The sequence below is a fragment of the Manacus candei genome, unplaced genomic scaffold (genome assembly GCF_025592945.1).
Source record: "Manacus candei isolate 608988 ecotype Guabito, Panama unplaced genomic scaffold, ASM2559294v1 h1tg000015l, whole genome shotgun sequence".
NCBI lineage: Eukaryota > Metazoa > Chordata > Aves > Passeriformes > Pipridae > Manacus > Manacus candei.
Window position 1 is genome coordinate 24,063,521 of NW_026138063.1, and position 18,319 is coordinate 24,081,839.

The 18,319-nt window shown below is 39.6% G+C and overlaps 1 protein-coding gene across 6 annotated transcripts in view; it reads left to right on the plus strand.

Annotated features, from left to right (window-relative positions):
- The first annotated feature begins 840 nt into the window (after window positions 1-840).
- UGGT1 (UDP-glucose glycoprotein glucosyltransferase 1) overlaps window positions 841-18,319 on the plus strand; it is a 40,688-nt gene continuing 23,209 nt past the window's right edge. For 2 of the 6 annotated variants that reach the window (XM_051781232.1, XM_051781233.1), the window contains exons 1-16: window positions 867-993; window positions 3,345-3,480; window positions 5,266-5,348; window positions 5,893-6,023; window positions 6,876-6,988; window positions 8,140-8,314; window positions 9,586-9,682; window positions 10,268-10,346; window positions 10,549-10,649; window positions 11,472-11,571; window positions 12,660-12,720; window positions 14,973-15,064; window positions 15,709-15,859; window positions 16,073-16,192; window positions 16,917-17,002; window positions 17,427-17,562. In XM_051781232.1, coding sequence (XP_051637192.1) covers window positions 882-993; window positions 3,345-3,480; window positions 5,266-5,348; window positions 5,893-6,023; window positions 6,876-6,988; window positions 8,140-8,314; window positions 9,586-9,682; window positions 10,268-10,346; window positions 10,549-10,649; window positions 11,472-11,571; window positions 12,660-12,720; window positions 14,973-15,064; window positions 15,709-15,859; window positions 16,073-16,192; window positions 16,917-17,002; window positions 17,427-17,562 — 1,773 coding nt within the window. In that variant the 5' untranslated portion in view covers window positions 867-881. Of the gene's footprint in view, window positions 994-1,113; window positions 1,324-1,348; window positions 2,147-2,803; window positions 2,940-3,344; window positions 3,481-5,265; window positions 5,349-5,892; window positions 6,024-6,875; window positions 6,989-8,139; window positions 8,315-9,585; window positions 9,683-10,267; window positions 10,347-10,548; window positions 10,650-11,471; window positions 11,572-12,659; window positions 12,721-14,972; window positions 15,065-15,708; window positions 15,860-16,072; window positions 16,193-16,916; window positions 17,003-17,426; window positions 17,563-18,319 lie in introns of those variants that run through there. The other 4 variants (XM_051781236.1, XM_051781234.1, XM_051781237.1 and 1 more) reach the window with 4 other exon arrangements.

The following is an 18,319-nucleotide window of genomic DNA, read 5'->3' on the forward strand; positions in this document are numbered from 1 at the left end:
GACATTGTTCTCATGTCTTGGAGCTCGGAGATGAAGTCAGACAACATCTGTCACTTTCAGGGTTTCAGTGTTTTAAAATGAAAACAGAAGGAAAACCTTTGAAATTACAGGACCACGTGTAAGTAATCCCTAGCTCATCTTTGCAAACTTTTCGTGTTTGTGTTGTGAACAGCCTTGCAAAGAGCTGCTGAGGAAGCCCTGGCATGGGCGATAGTTTGCTTCGGAAGGACACCACTCTCCAGGATGACCGTCAACCAGCCAGCTGTCCTGTGGCTCAGCTCCTGGGACACTCCCTTACCCTTGCCCAAGTTACTTTGCCAGTTTGGACTCCCGGCTTTATTCTGGCTCTACACGTCTTGCCTGAGATCCCAGTTCTGCTGCCCCATCCCTGTGACTCAGAAAGCCCACAGTGACACTACAGAGCGCTCAGAGGACGCGGCAGGGACAGCTGGGCACAGAGCACACAGAGAACGGCAAGGTGGAGGTGGCTTCTTCGGGCTGCAAGAGGGACAGCTCAGAGGGAGCTCTGAGAGAGAGCTGTGAAAAGTACAGAGAAGATAAACGAAGGACAACTGGGTTTTAATCTGCCATATGCTTCTTTTAGTTCACACTGTAAATGAACGAGCAAGTGAAAGAAGCAGCTCTTTGTACACACAGCGTCCTTTCAGCAGCGCAGGCTGCCGACTGCTAATGGACGCGCTGAAGGCGGAAACACGGGTCCCACCTTTGCCTCCGGCGTTACCTCTTTAAACCGAGACTGCACCGGAGCCCTGGAGAAGGCCCCGAGGTTACCACGGCCGCTCCCCAGGGCCGGGGCCGTTCAGCCCGCCCGCGGCAGCGGCTCTCTGAGGGGAAGGCGCGGTGCCGCCGCCGGCCCCGCCATGGCCCCGGCCCGGCCCCGCCGCCACTGCGGCGCCGCGGCGCCTGTGGCCCGGCCGCGGCAGCGGAAGCGGAAGAGGTGGCAGCCGGGAGGGAGCGGCGGCCGCGGGGCAGGTGCGGTTACCGGGCGGCCCGCGGGGGCCGTGAGGGAGCGGCGGCGGGGAGGGCCCGGGCCCGCGCCCCTCGGGGCGCCGTGCGGGGCTCGGGGCCGGCGGGGCCCCGCGGGGCTCGGTCGGTCGGCGGGCGCACGGGTGTAGCGGGACCGGGGAGCGGCGGAGGCCGCGCTCGCCGTTAATTCCCCGCACCGTTAAGGACCTGACGGCCCGAGTTTAAGGCGTGTTTTGAGCCCTCGGAGCTGCCGTGCGTCTGTTCGGCGCTGCAGTGAGAGCCCGCTGGACGCCTACCCCCAGCTGGAACAAGGGGTTTCTACTCGTGGGCTAACCAGTTAATCGCCATATTTTAGTTTTGGTGTCCATAGCACGGCAACACGAGCGCTTCCCAGGACGTGCTCACAGAGCGATCTGGGCTCTCAGCGATCGCTGTTACCAGGCATCTTTGCCGCTGGCTGACCTGACAGGGCACGGCAGAGAGCGCTGCCTGCGGCTGTGGGGTGACTTATTTCGTTCCCGGCTGCCCAAGTTCCCAGAAGTATTTTAAACTGGGTAATTGGAAGAAAAACAAAGGAGGAAAAATATTTACAAACTAGATGTGAAAGCTCCACTTTGCAGTATTGTAATTCGGGTTGGGATTTGCTTTGTCACCCGGCACAGAGCACAGCTAGATCTCCTCGTGTCACACGGTTCATTCCCGTGCCTCTTACCTCTTTTTTCATGGTGTATTTTTCTTCGAGATTTTGGTCTTCCCTTTGTTTTATGGCTGTCATTATTCAAGGCTGTTATTAACTTCTAATGTGCAGGTTTTCAGTTGGCTGAACAGGTGTCAGGAGACAAATGTGTACTTTGGTTTCTTTCCTATTTCATACAGAAAAAGGCTTTTATTACAGTCTTTCCCAGAACGGGAAAGAAGGCACTAGAGAGCAGCACAGGAGTTTTAGTTGTGAGAATACAGTTCAGTATATTCATTTGTGTGTTTATGATTTGCAGTGAATAAGAAGGACCCGACTCTGGGAGGAACTGCAAACTGTGGGTTTTTTGTTGCACTTGGCGGAAGCCGAGGTTTCACTCCACAAATATTGGCTGAACTTCCCCTCTGCACACAGGGAGTGATGGCTTTGACCATTCCGTGATGCCACCTGCCTCCTTCCCAGGTGTGGCATAAAGCAAACTTAGTGCAGCTGAGCAAGCAGCTCTTTGGATATCACAGCAGGCATTTCTGGTTTAATCCTGAGAAAAAGAACAATGGCTGAGTGATTGCTGAGGAATGTAAATTTTTAAAGGGAACGGGATTCAGTTTTTTTGTCTGTGTATATATACAGGTAGAGCTTAGAGCTACAGATATATAACACTGTTTTTTACATTGAAATCATCATGAAAAAGAAGCATGAGTTAGATCCTGGCAGGTTGGTGGGTGTGATATACCTGGGTTTGGCGTGGGATGTTTTTTCACTTGCAGGGGGAAAATGGAAAATGAGTTATCCAGAAAAATAACGATGAAGAAACAAGAGAGTATCTGAGTGCATATTGGGTGTGTAGAAAATATAGTCTAGTCAGAGAGGGGGAAAAAATGTGAAGTTTTGGAGACTAATGAAAAACCAACAGGAGAACTCAGGTCTTCTGTAAGTGTAAGAGTTGTGGGCAAGGAAATTCCACTCAGCTGTGTTCTGCTGTACAGCTCAGAGAACACAAAGGCATGAAAGTACCCATGAAGGACACTAAAGAAATGGTCTTTTTTTTTTTTTTTGTCTTATTTCTCACAGTAAGATGTATCATTTGAGTCTGTTTTCATTATTTCATTCATTTTTCAGCTTCTAAAATTGGTGGTGCTTAGTGCATCCAGGAAATGCTTGTTTCTTCATTCCCCAGAGAAGCAGTCCACTGTGCCCAGCAGAACCTAAAGGGCTGACTGGGGAACCTCATCCTTGCCTGCTTTATCTGACACTGGTTAGTACTTGCCTGCTGGAAATGCAAGGTGTGACTTTACCTCCCCTGAAATGAATGGTGGGTTGGTTTTTCACTCAGTTTGAAGTACCCCCTCCTAAAGTAAGTAGTATATAGGTGTCCCAGAGCTGAAGCAAGTTTATTTGAAAGTATAAACACAGAGGAAGCTGGAATTGATTTAGATTTAATTGCAGCTCAGGAGTCAGATTGTAAATTCCTTACCTCTCTTTAAGTTTTCACAGTATTTCTGATTTTGTAAGCCCAGGTGAGATGATGATCATCTCATTGGTGTATTGCATTAAATGGGCCACTGAAGCTTAAAGTGTCCTAATATATTTGGATATGTGAGATTCTGTATTTATAAAAAGAGACAATGCAAAACTAACTCTTTTTCATCATCATTTTCAGGCTTCTATAAAATGGGAATACTTATTGCAGTTCTTGGAATCTGCTTCAGCTCTTCCCTTGTAAAAGGAGATTCTAAAGCTGTGACAACATCTCTAACTACGAAGTGGTCTTCAACTCCTTTACTCCTTGAAACAAGGTACATACATTGTGATTTTTTGTTGACAAATCAGATTATGCTTATAGGATAAAATAATGTGTTCTCTTTGTTATGTGGCACCTTGGATTCTGGTCATTACTAACTCATTGTTAGTAATAACAGTTGAACCTGATCACTGCTGTGTGTAGGGAGATGGGAGGAGATTTTAAAGCAGACAGTAGTAGTTCTTTTTGCATGATAAATTCTTTCATTGTGCATCAGAACAAACATTAATAACCATAAACAATTACATTGTATTTTTTTGCTTTATGAAGTTTTACTCAAGGCACTGATTAGAGAGGTTTAGCATGATCTTGTAAGATTCCATAGCAAAAGGTATTTTACTTCAGCATTGATTGTAGGTTTTGATATGTGCTGCTGCTTGTGTATGTTTAGCTCAGTAAAGCTAGAGTTTAACTTTGTTCATGTGAGCTGTGATTAAAGTCAACTGCTTTGGTAAGAGTTGTGCAAGTCACTCTGGGGAGATTTCTTCTATGGTACTTTTTTTCCCCCTAAAGATGCTATGAAAAAAAAAAGCAAAATGCCGTCTTTTCACTGCCAGTCTGCTTAGCACTTTTGAAGTCCCCATAATTTCATTTTTTTATATTTTAGTTTGGAGATGTCAATGCAAAATAGGACTTTTTTTGTTTAAGAGTGTGTGTGTGTGTGTGCTTAATTTTGTGTCACTTAAGGGTGTTGCCAAATATGGAATGCTGTCTGTGTTACTGTAGATTGCTTCACATGACAATAATTGGGCATCACTGGGTTTCCTTCATATGGGCAGGGCTTGGGGTCAGAGGACCAGTGTGTCCTAGGTGAAATTACTTTTCTGTAACCTTCTTTGTTGAAGCTTAAGACTGAAAGTTCCTTAAGCAGTAAAATGAAAAGCACAGGTGTTAATGCCAGGATTTAAATATCCTCACACCATGAGATCTTTGTTGGGGAAAAGCTCACCCTAAGAGAGTGTGAAACAGTAAGTAAAAAATCAAAATGTTATGCCAAAGGCACATTTACATACAATATCCATTGAATACAATATTCACTGTATTCAAAGACTTGGGATAGGTAGGATTGTTCTGGGATGAACTGCAGCATGATGCAGCACTGCAGTGTAAAATCATTGCTGCTGTTCAGTGTACTTAGCCCAGCACAGCAATTTGTTACCCAGGTGTTAAAGCAGCACTTGCCACCTTGGGGCAGAACACACAGGTCATTGTGGCAGTGAGTGGGCTCCAAACCTTCTGTTACAGCATCAAGCATGTTACATGTTTAGACATGATACAGTATTTGTTGTTAGCAACGTTTAGAGAATTAATTTTACTGTCTAACATTGTATACCTACCTAATCACAAAGCTGTGACTTCTCCTTCTGCTGATTTACGAAGAAACAAACAAGAAATCCCAACAAAGGTGATAGTTCCAGTAATCTACAGTTTGTTACAGCAAAATAATCAAAAATGAATATTACTCATAAAAGAGAGCTAGCAAAGGAGTAAGTTAGAGAGGAGAGGTCCCAGGATGGGCACTGCTGCCCGTTAGTGGTCTTTGAGAGATCAGTAGGTGCCTTACAGGGTGGTTTCATGTACTATGTGTGTGTCCTGGTCTGCAACTCTTATTTATTTAGGTGTGTTGTGTTTGTTTTTAGCTTTCCTGCACTGCTTTCTCTGGTAACCCAGTTTTCTGATAGAGGTAAATAAACGCTAGGAACAAACTTTCTTAAAAATGTATTACATTTGTAACTTGAGAGAAAATTCATAGATCTAGCTAACTTCTCTTCTTACTCAGTGAATTTTTGTCAGAAGAAGGTCAAGAAAAATTCTGGAATTTTGTGGAAGCCAGTGAGAATATTAAGACATCTGAACAGGATGGTAAGTTTTCATAGTCTTTTTTTTGATGCTGACTGAGAGTTGAAAAATAAACAACATTTTGTCTTCCATTGTGTTAGTCCTCATTTGACTTTTAAAATGCTGATTTCATTAATATTTTTTGCTGCAATATGCTCAAGGCTTTTGGATATCCCTTTGACAAAATCTGTAGTGGATGGGTCTGAAACATTTTGCTTGCCAGTTTCTTTTTCAACATGAAGAATAAAATATTGTAAATACCTTTTCTCTGTGTTACTACTTCTCAGCTGAAATTAAATGGGAGCTCTTAACTGTTTCCCTCCTCCCCAGCCTGTGTTTGCATCCTCAGGAATGTATTTAAGTTTACTCTCATGAGTCTGTATTGAAGTCCACTCTCATCCATCTGTAGAACTGATAGTAATGAAAATTGAGGAGGAACAGTCATGTGCATGTTTAAGATTAATTTTGTGGACTGGTTAGCCCATGTTTGTATAAATCATGAGATGGAAGGTCCCTCCTCAATGAGAATGTGGTATAGGAGAATAACTGCTCTACTTTGACTTTGCAGGTAGTGATTCTTCTTCTTACCAGGAAATGCTGAAAGTAGCCTGCCAGACTCTGTCACCTTTGCAGCAGAATTTGCTGAAATTTTCCTTGTCTTTACGCTCCTATTCTGCAACTGTTCAAGCTTTTCAACAGGTTAGTACAGGAAATGCTCAAATGATGTGCAGAGCTTTGCCCAAGGCCGAAGCAGGAGTGAGTTGTGAAGGAGATGTTTGAGAGTATAAAACCCCTGACCTGACTGACTGCTCCATACACCTGAGCTGCAGAGCAGGTGTATATATGAATTTCATGGGGTGCCGAATTTTTGTCTGGAGTAGATTAACAAATTGGGATTTTGACATGTCTGTATATCTTTGTGCTTGCTTCACTAATAATTGTGTGGAGATTTTTATGAGGAAAATCCCTATGGCTCTGTTGGTACTTGTGATGCTGCTGCTGTTCCTGTTGTTCAGTTGTACTCACTTGAAGATAATAATCCATTAATATATCTCTCTAATGATTACAACTCATAAATGGAAGTTCATTTTATTGTGTTTTTTTTTAACTCAGGGCATTATATAGTTCATTGCAAATTGTCTCACGTTATAATGTGCTTTATTTAGGTAATACTGTAAAACATCTTCCTTTTTTATCTGGAGTCATTTTGTCGTTTAATATTCAACAAATACAGAGGTTTGTGATGTGTAATGCAAAAAAACCCTCAACCAGACCCCCTACAATTGCAAGCCTTGCTTTCTGTACCTGGAACTGACATTACAGTTGATAATAACAGACTGGGAAATAAGTTAAGGCTTAGCTCTCAGTTTTGCAATTTCACCTTGCATTTAAATTATGTCACAAACATGGGAAAACTACTGGTTTGGAATATAAGAAATCAAATAATACTGATTGCTGCACAGCTACACCTTTATAATTTTCACTTGTTCTAAGTGAATTTTATTATATTTTCACTTATTCAACCTACATTATTGCAAATATTTTATACAGATAGCAGCAGATGAACCTCCACCAAAGGACTGTACCCTGTTTTTTGTTGTGCATGGGGAGAAGACGTGTGAATTCGACTCTCTTGGAGACCTTTTACGGGCAGCCTCAGACAGGTATTTGCTTAATTTCCTATCTCTGGATTAGCTTTTAAAATTTAGACTTATTACTGTGGAGACATTGTAATAAAGCAGTAGTTTCTACTTTCTTCAGTGTTGGTTTATCCTGTCAATTGCTTGCAAAGGAGTGGTAGTCTCTTATTTTGTATTAATCCAGATGGCAATGATTGTTTTCTTATCCCTTACTCTTGGATATTCTGCTAGGAGGAATGTGCACAGGAAAAATTGGAAACAAATCTTGGAACAGCTTGAAATTGTTGAAGGACAGTAGGAATTCTCAGGAGAGTGTAAAGCCTTCAGTATGCAGAGAGAATAGAAGGAGCTGGGCTGCATAATAAAGTGAGAGTTAGTGTAACAGATGGTTTCATGAATTGCTGGAAGCATTCACAGTATTTTTAACCCAGCATTAAAGAAGGAAAGCATTTCCACACAATATGTATTTCAAATTCAGGTTTCTCTGAGCGAACAGAACTTGATTGTAACTGCTAGTAACAAAAAGAAGCTATAATACCTCTTTGGAAAATAAAACAAAGTAACAAACCAAAACCAAGCCAAGCCCTTAAATTTCAGTTTGTTTTCATAGTAACCTTGCTAGTTTGGGCTTTTGTAAGTAAGGAGTTTTTTGTCAATGTGCAAACATATGGCATCTGTAGCTCACATGCAATTTTTCCGACTCACTGGGAATATTTTAAATATTTAATTGTATTTTAGACAAAACATAAATATAGGAGTTAAAAATAGTCTCCTCATTCACTTTCTTGTTTGTATACTAAGACAAGTTCAAATGAATTTGTGTTCCTGGAATATTTGTTCTATCAGCTTTTTTAGTTTGTTATACAGAATTTATGAATCATGAGGGGAAGGGGAGAAATTGGAAATTTAATGGAAATGGTTCATTTTAAAAATAAGAGTCATATTAGATTCAAAATAGCTCTTAGTTACTTGTTTCGTTTTCATATGTTCAGTTTTAACAAAGCATTATCAACGTGCAACAGGTGTTGCCAACCTTGATAATATGTGGGAATAGCTTGACACGTATTCAGTGAGAACAGGAATAGTGATTAAACAGGAAAAAAAAAAGTCCATCTTGCACTGAGTGAGGAAATACTGTGAATCACACTGTGGCAACCTTCAATGTTTCCTCTTAGGCCAAAGCCATTTTTGTTCAAGGGGGACCACAAGTACCCAGCATCAAACCCTGAAAGTCCTGTTGTCATCTTTTATGCTGAGATTGGCTCAGAGGAGTTCTACAGACACCACAGGAGGCTTGTTTCAAAGGCTGAGGCAGGAGAAATCACCTATGTCCTCAGACACTACATTGCTGTAAGTATATCTGTGCATTGTAACTCAGGTATTTGACTTTGAAAGAGTAACTGGCCCAGGTTTTAAAAAAGAAAACTGGCCCAAGTTTGTTCCCTTAAACTTGACTTCATGTGCTGCTGCATTTGTTTTGGAATATTTATTTGGAATACTCAAAGTTCTATTTCTTATTGCGTATAGCTGATGAATACAGCTATAAATTTAAATCTCCTGATTGTTTAAGTGAGAGCATAATTTGATTTCACACATCCAGAATTAAACTCAATTAATTAGGGACTTTAATGTAAGAAAAAAGTTTCTCTACTTATATTAGATCATAGGAAACAGCGGATCTGTCATAATCAGACCACTTATTTATTTGATAGGCAAAGCAAGGATTAACAGTAAGATTTCTGTAGCAGTTTTGTTACAGAACCACTCACCATTCCTCGTGCAATTTATCCTGGTTTCCATCTTCCTCCACTAAATTGCTCATGGCCACTGGATTAGTGCTTAAAACAACATTTTAAAAGCTCTGAGAAACTGGTTATTTGACTTGTTTCCTGAGTATTACTAAATGTTACCCAAATCTGCAATGTAGCAGCCAGGGCTTGAATGCAAAAAAAAAAAAAAGCATTGGCTGGTTCCCTTTTAGCATTACTTGCACTTTTAATCAAATAAAGTAGTACGTTGGATACACCACATTCCTTTTATAAAAGGAATTTGTTTATCAGTATATTCAAAATTAAGTGTATTACACGTGAGATCTTGGTACTGTTGTGAGTCCTGTATACTTCAAAATGCTTTAACAAGTGATCATATTTTTCTCATTAGTCAGACCTAATTATGTATCTCTTCTTACTCATAGTTTTATTTTTTGTAATTGTCCGTGATAACTCTTCAGTGAATGTTCGTTTTTGAACCTCCCAGCTGAAGTTCCTTTCCCCCTTCTATCTGATTTGGTGACAGGAATGTATCCAGCTCTACTTGACTCACACACTGTATCCTGAAAACGTTGTTTTGTGTTCCTCTTTGTGGTTTTTGATGGTTTTTGGTTCATAGGAATAATTCGTGCTTGCTGAACTTCAAAAACTGTTTGAAATACAATAGGAAATATAATTATTAGAGTATGTTACTGCAGAATCACAGAATCACTGTGTTTGTTTCTCGTTACCAGTTACGTCTGAAATGTGTACCAGCTTGAGATTTCCTAGCTTTGGGAAGTGGCAGCTTTTAATCTGTACATCAAAACAAAGAGTGGTAATATACTGTTTTTTAATTGCTTTTCCTTCCAGAATCCCAGCAAAGAAAAAGTCTACCTCTCTGGCTATGGTGTAGAACTGGCTATTAAAAGTACAGAATATAAGGCCAAGGATGATACACAGGTGAAAGGTGAATTACTGTTTCAAGTACTTTAATGTGAACATTTTAATTTTGCGAAGATAATTTTATATTTATTTTGCTCTGAATGACTGTTTGTTTGAATTGAATTCTTTCCTTAGCTCCAAAATTACTTTTGGGAGCATGTTCCCTATTAAGCATACCTTTGCCTTGGCACTTGTCTTCTATCTTCATGAAATGCTGGGCACAATGGAGTCATGGATCTGGGCTAGATCTTAGTAATAGCACTATTAATGCAACTAATATTTTACCAGAGAGCCAGCCATTCTCTGCTGGTGTAAAACAGTTTCTCTACCTTAATTTGTCTTAACTTACCCATCCTTAGATCAGAATGTCTTTTCCGTTCTTGGTTTTTTTGGGGAAGACAAAGCTGAGAATTCTGCATGTTATTTTGCTTTTGTTGCTTTTAGAGCACTGATCTGTGTTTTGCAAACTCTCATGCACCTGCCAAAACTACTTTGATAGAGTAAAATGTGTGTATACTTTTCATTTACTTGTGCACATAAACCCTCAGATTCTCCTGCTTTTCTGTTTCTGAATAGCTTGGTGCTAGTGGTGTTCTCTGTGTGTTTATAGGCACAGAGGTGAATGCCACAGTCATAGATGAAAATGACCCTATTGATGAAGTGCAAGGATTTCTGTTTGGAAAACTAAGGTAAAACTCAGTTGTAAGTGGTTGGTCTTTCTTAAAACTCTTGTTGCAGAGGTGCTGATCTTTTACTTTGTTATTATTTTTTACATGTCTGAGTTACCCACGTGTGTTTAGCAGCATCTTTCCATATGGGAGTTTCTTTGAATTAGCTGTAGACTTGCTTACAGGAAACCACAGGAGTTGTTTGACCCTTGTACCCTTTTAGGCAGCTGTATCCTGACTTGACAGAAGAGTTGAAGGAGCTCAGAAAACACCTCGTGGAAAGTACCAATGAAATGGCACCTTTGAAAGTGTGGCAGCTACAAGGTAACCTGGATGAAGGCTTTCAGTATTGGTCTACAAAAATTCAGTGTAAATATATCTTCTCGTGTTCTGCACAATCAAGGTTGTTGGTGGTACAATTGACAGAGTTTGACTGTAAATTCTTGCACTGGAAAATAATGGATTTTTTTAAAGTGCCTTTTTTTGTAGAGTCCTGTTGAAATAGCTTTTAGAAAGATTGTTTCACAGGACTTGTGACACAAGGATTGCTTTCTATATTGTGAAGTGCAGTGAACCACTTGCTCTGAAACTGGCTGCTTGTATGGTCCACTAAATGCAGGACAGAAAAGGAATTAAAATTTCTTTCCATGGTCACATTCTTGGTGTACAAAGCTGAGATTTCTCAAGACCAGAGGAAAACTGTCTTTCAAAATCACCTGCATGCACCTCTGGGCTCTTTCCCCAGAAAACATCTGTAGAGGCCTGTGGAAAGACTTTTCATCCTCTCAAAAAGAGTAATTTGAAAGGCTGAACATAAATGGTAGCCAAAGGGAATGTACCTATATTGAATGGAAGGGCAGATTCTCCCACCTCAGCAAAGAAAAAAGAGTGCTGGTCTGGACTCATTGAAGCAACCCGTAGGCAGCATGCACTGGTTCAGTTTGGAAGGGTTACTTATTTCAAGGCAACAGATAGAGGTTGAATACAAAAAAGATGATTTTAAAAAAAGGTATCTACAGGTGCAGATAGAAAATCAATTTTCTTAGGTAGCATGCAAAAAAGTTGAAAGCTGAAGTTATGATGCCTCTGCATTGCCTTGTTTTCTGTTTTGAGTTCTTGACTTCTATTTTTTTTTTTACTTCTAAGATTTGAGTTTTCAAACTGCTGCTCGCATTTTGGCTGCTCCCCCCGTGGATGCTCTCATGGTCATGAAAGATCTCAGTCAGAACTTTCCTACAAAGGCCAGGTAACTTTTAATTATGATTTCTAGGAAGTTTTCTCACTCTTTTTTTCTCAGCAGAACCTGAGACAGGCAGCATTGGTTGGGTTAATATCTGAGTTTCATTTAGCTGGAGGCAAACACTGGGGACTGTTTATGCAGTTCTTCAGCCTACAGTTACAAAGAGGATCTTAAAGTGTTTATTTTGCATGGCAGCTGATGTGGACTGGTGGAAAATTTGTCAGAATTGCCTGAGCTCTTTTGCTGTGAAATGTTTCTGAACCTATTGCATCAAGTCCTCAAGAATTTATTGGCTGTGTTTTCTGTTTGGTGGCCTTAATGTTTATCCATTCACAGGATCCTGCTTTTCTGGGATCCTCTTTGTCAAACAGTCTCATGTCAGAGATGTGCAAATCTGCTGGGTTTTGCACTTTGTTGGTGACTGTCTTTGGTGTATTCAAATCAATATCAAAAAATTCAGTCATAATCTGGTCTGCCCAACCAGTCTAGAAATATCTCTTGATAAATTCCATGGCCTGGATTGTGAGATTGATATTACAGGAGCTCTTCATTTTTGCATAGGTGGAGATACACCCGAGATGAGAATAAGATGCAACTGGTCTTATTTCCCCCTAACTAATGTTAAGGTGCTATTTAGATCTTCTTAAGGCAGGCATTGCACTCTTACTGGGTTTTTAGTCTGATCTGTGGGCTGTACTTGCCCATTCTGTGATGATGCAATCACTAGATCCAAAGTAAGGAAAGGAATCGGAACCTGCCATGTGGAGTGAAATCCCCCTATTTTGTGTGAAATCCCCCTATTTGCCAGCCTCCACCTCTACCTTTCTGGCAGCTGCTCACTTCTATTGTGGTTAATGTGAAATTAGACACAGAGAGGTGGCATGTGGTTTAACATTTTTGTGCTGCTGAATTGTATGCTGTGAGAAAAATGCTGCATCCTACTGTTCAATAGTATCACAAAGTGCCAGTGCTTCTGATTGCAGCTCTTTATGTTAGAGGGTTAATTATATTAACATGTAAAGTACAAAAAGTAGGAAAAGTAGGTACACAGAATGATGATTCACAGCACGATGTTTTTATTTTTTTTTTTGTAGAGCCATAACAAAAACAGTTGTATCTTCAGAACTCAGAGCAGAAATTGAAGAGAACCAAAAGGTAATGCTTCCAGAAAGTAACATAGTGACTTTACACTTCTGTTTTAATAGAAATTCAAGCTTTGAAAATAATGATTCTGTTTAAAAGTTTAGGTGTTGTTCAAGATAACGACCAGTATTTTCACACACGACTTTGTAGTGTGCATTTCAGAAGAGAAGTGGTGGATTTTCAAACATGGATTAGGAACATAATTTACTTTGTTTGCTCAAATACAAAAATACTACACTTGTTAGAAAGCTATTGCTTGAAAGACAGATCTATTAAGCATTTTCTTACAGTTTTAAGGATGCAGAAGAAATTTAGTTCTCATTACCCAATTTGAGATGATGCTTAGGTACCTGTATTCATCAGTGTTTGCCAGGAAGAGTCACAGAATAAATTCAAACCTGCCATGGTGTAGAATGATTAATACTGTGTGGAGGAAATCGTTTCAGTGTTGGTGCTTTGAGAGTGAAACTACTGAAGGGATAAAATTCACCAGCTAATTCTACATGTGCTTTGAAACAGAATCATAAAATCCCCAGGTCATGAGGGGCCTTTGAAGGACACTGAGTAGGCTCTGGTGTTTGCAGCAGTGTTTTGACAGCTAAGTTGCACACTTGGCATTAGCAAAGCACTGAAAAAACCAAGAGCCACTTGGGGATTTTGTACAGGCTTTTGTACAGAATTTTGTGCACCAGGTAATGGGGTCTGGATAGAGTGCAAAATAAAACTCTAAGATAACAGTGCAAAAAAGCCAAACAGCAGCTTTTGCTGTATGAGCTATGCTGCTCTATCTACACATTCCAGTCTCACTGAAAGGTTTTATTAGGAAAAAGACAAGGTATGTTAAGTACACACATATTGTTAGAAAATCTAACCAATGATATCTGGCAAGCCTAGTAGTAAATGCAAAGCTACACAACATCTACTTACAAGTCCCCTGAGATTCCTGTTCTGAGAGAGAAATGCCTTGTTGATCAGTAATGATAAAATCAGAAAAGAAGGGATAGGGTTTGACACTGTTGTCCTGTGTGATTCTGGAAGGGACAAAGTATAGGATGTGAGTGCAAGGTAAAGCTACCTGGTGGCTTTTTTGTTGTGTGTTAGATCAGACTCCTTCACAGGTAAACCCATGATTTTGTGGATTCTTTTTTTCCCAGAGAATACCTAGGCTACTAGATCCAGATCTGGCTACATCTAACCCTGTCCTTCAGAGCTGTTCTTTGCACAACTCAGTTTGTGTGCATATTATTTGATAGTTAAGTTCACTGCTAGTAGTGTGTTAGAGTTTACTATGTAATTATCCACAGAAAGATACAATTTAACACTCAGCTTTTCTCTAGAAGCCTTATTTATTTAATAAAATATGTAATTTTTTTCTGATTAGAAGCTGCTTTCCTGCTCTTGGTACTTCACATGGTACTTTTGCTATTCCTTGGTTTGCTTTGGTCACTATGTGTCTCCTGTTCATCTTAACATTTCTTCTTAGTAGAGATGTGTAACTGGTACTGTAAGATGAGAGGTATTGGAAGAAATTTTTTCAGTTTGTAAACATAATTTTTCATGCTAGAGTTGGGAAGTTTGCTTCATCTCTCCCGATTCAATATTGTTCTCTGTGATGGTGCCTCAATTCAGGGGCAAGTACCCATTAAAATGGGGTACTGCTCAGAGGTACTTGGAAGAAATACCAAAATACTAGAAAGATTTTTTCCATGTGTGTGCTGCCTGGCTTTGAGACAGCTCATCTGCTTTCCACTGATGACATATCCACCAGGTCAGGACTTAACTGGTACCTTAAACACAGTAGTTAGTTCCAATAGTGAGCACCATGCAAAATCCAGCAGTTTAAGTATTTTCTGCCCAAAATTGCAAGTTAAGGAGCTAAGACAGGGAACTGGATGCTATTTGACCATCTGCTTTGTGGGTTTTCAGCTAAAATAATGAATTTAATTATTTATCTCAAGCATTTTAATTATTTTATCTGAGTATGATTAAAAAGTCTTCTCCGGGACTTTCCAATCCACCACTGAATTGTGTAGGAAGAAACAAATAGAATTTCAATTTGTATGTCTCTGCACTAAATGACTTCAGCTGCGTTTTCCTCTGGTAATGGATGTGTGCAAAAAGTCAGCAAAGACTGCAGTTGAGAAGTAATGTAATGCAATTTGTAATGCAGTAAGGGAGATAAAATCTACGGTTTGACACATCAAACTCTCTAATAATATTTCCTGTGTAGTGCACTCTTGTAATGGCCTCCTGCTTCCTTTCAGTATTTCAAAGGAACATTGGGTTTGCAGCCAGGAGATTCTGCCCTGTTCATCAATGGACTACTTATTGATTTAGACACTCAGGACATATTTAGGTAGGAATGTTTTATTTTTCATAATAATTGTTTCCTGTTTAGAAGCTTTCCTCCTGCTTGTGTGTGAATTATGAAGTTATTTAGCCAATTTTGAACCTTCTTCACAAAGTCTATATCTAGATTAGGTTTAATTGATAAGTACTGTAAAAAGGAAAGGTTCCTTCTCTTATTCAAGTGCATTTCTAACAAAAAAGCTAATGTGAAAATTAGAATACCCTTGAAGATTGAAATGGGAAGTCACCTTTGTACTGTTCTTTTGATCTGTGCTATGACTAGCAAGATTTTGGTCTCCAAGGCTGTCAGCATACAGGTTTTATTCTGAAGATCGCAGACTAAGTCTCAAAGTATAAATCACTGTAAATTTTTCATCTGAAAACCACTCCATATCTTTGTCAAGATGTGTTTCAATAATGTGAAATTGAAATTATGTATGTATATCATGGTTATTCTGATTTAATGTTGCTTACCCTAGACATTGAATAAGTTAAAAGTTATCTCAATTTTCTTGGGACAGTTAGAAACAGGTGATAAATAAGAACCCAGACATGGCAGACTTTTTTATACCTTTCGTGTTAACCCTTAGGATAAAATCAAATTATTTGCTGTGTCCTTAAACTTCAGCCCCGTTTTCCTTTTCCCCCCAGCTTGATTGACGTGCTCCGCAACGAAGCCCGTGTCATGGAAGGCCTGCACAGCTTGGGAATTGAGGGTCTGTCCCTGCACAATGTCCTGAAGTTGAACATCCAGCCCTCAGACTCTGACTATGCTGTGGACATCAGGAGCCCTGCCATTTCGGTGCGTGCTTTAGACAGAAGTGCTCGGTTTGCAGCTCTGAAACTGCAGTGAAGACAGAGAGGAAAATAGGGTTAGAAATATAATTAGCTCTTTTTGAAAAGCTTAATTTCTTATTTGTGCAGCTCTCAGCATAGCGTATGATTTGCAAATATTTTAGTCTCAGACCCGAGCAGGAGGAGTGTCAATCATTTAAATGCCTTTGCTTTTTCTTAGTGGATCAACAATCTTGAAGTTGACAGTCGGTATAATTCCTGGCCTTCCAGTGTGCAAGAACTGCTGCGTCCCACGTTTCCAGGAGTGATCAGACAAATTAGAAAAAACTTCCATAACTTTGTAAGTGGTAAACTGAGTAGAAAAGAAATGTGCATTTTGTTTTGTCAAGAGCTGGGACATTAGCTTTTGAAATTTGCCTCGCATGTGTGCTGGATTCCCTGTCACTCAAATAGCTTGAGAGAGGATGCTTTTCTAAAAGGTTTTATTCTACTTGTACTAGTAAGTTATGACTGAGAGTCAGAGATTACTGAGCATCTCTGGCATCTACTATGTGCCAAAATATGCTTCATCAGTGGAGGAGACTATCATCTGTTGAGTATGAATTTGGTGCATTTTGTGATAACACCTGAAGTTTGTTAATGAAATCCCTCAAATTTGTTAAATACCATCTTCTTAGCAGAATTCAGATGAACTTTAGTTGTTTCAGTTGTTTCAGTGCAGTCATGTGCCAAGACTTCAAAAGATGATCAACAGCCCTCAGCTTATTCCTGGGTGTCTTTTTAGTCTCTAGGAAAATTACTTAAAGTAAGATATAATAAGGAGTTTATAAATTCTGCACTGTAATTCTTGGCAGAGTGGGGCAGAGTGGTCCTATAGAAAAAAGAACTCTGGTTAGGGGCAAACAGGGACTTGAACTACCTCAAGCTGTGGGCCTCATCTCCCTGGCAGTGTATAAAGTTGGACTGAGTTCTGCCCTGAGACTTGAATAAAGCAATCTCTGATCAAAACCTCCTTCTTCACTTCTTAAGGGAATGGAAACTTTTCACTTACTATTTGTGTGCAGGTGCTGATAGTAGATCCTACTCAAGAGACCACAGCAGAGTTACTGAACGTGGCAGAGATGTTCTTCAGTAACCACATCCCACTGAGGTAATTGCTGTGTTTTAATGTTTGGGGGGTTTTTACATCGGTTTTATTTTTGTGACTTTTGCAATTGTAAAATTCTCATTGCTAGGACACTGCAGAAATGTTACATACCTTCTATTGGAGGTATGTGTATATTTTTTAAATTTAACTTCTGCTGTTAGCAAAACAGAGTTCAGTTTCTTTTACAGTCCAAAAGAAATTTAAATTAAGTACTTTTGGATGAGAGAGAAATGAAAAGCAAGATTCTGATGGAATGTTACAGTTTATATGTCCTAAGTTTGGTTCCTGGCTCCTCTGATCAACTTCTTAGCAGGCTATCCCAGATAAAGCCTTTGTCTAAGATGATGGTTGTAGCTGACAGTTGTATGAAAAGTTGGTTGTTTATTAGTGTAATAAATTGATGGTCTGGGGATCTGTTTGATTGCAGGATAGGACTAGTCTTTGTGGTTAATGACTCGGAGGATGTTGATGGACTTCAGGATCCTGGAGTTGCCCTCCTTAGGACATACAATTATGTGGCACAAGAAATGGACAACAATTATGCTTTCCAGACTGTTATGTCTGTAAGTATTCATTTAAAAGGGAAATTAATGTTTCAATATTTTCCATGTATGCAAGATTATCTCAATGGGCTAATATGTAAATAATGGAAGGAATTGTTCTTTGACTTGGTTAGTATTCTGCAAATACCACACAATACACGTGTCTTTGTAAAGTGCTTCTGACCTAACTTTATCAAGTAAGACTAAGTTTAAATATGACACTTAACACTTTTGCATGTTTTTCTGATCCTGTCCCTTTGGTCATTCTGTCAGGGAATTCTGAACTGCTGCATCCCTTCAATATTATAATTTGGTTAGAACGGTTACAGCTGTGTACTTTTGTCACATTAAAGGATAATAAAGGTGCTGGTAAATGCATTTCACCTGTGGTTTGACATTTGTACAAATTGGCAAGCTGGGGCATTAAATTGCAGGTGACTTAAAGACAATGACTTTTATTCTTTTTTTTGGGGGGGGTTATATATTTGTAACTCAAAGTAAAATCTTGTGCCTTGAAGAGGGAAACAGTTATCTACTTTACATGTGAGGTCTGTTGTATTGTTTATAAGCATATCCCAAGTTCTGAAGGGAAAGGTGGCTCCTTTGATATGCTTTACTTAAGGCTTTTTTCCACAAAGCACTACTTTTCCCCCTCAAATACCTTTTCTAATTAAAGGTGCAAGTTATTATGTAAAGAAATATTTATTTACTTCCTTCCAATCTCACTGGAATGACTATGAGGTATAGCAAGATAATTAGAATGGCTACAAGTGCTTAG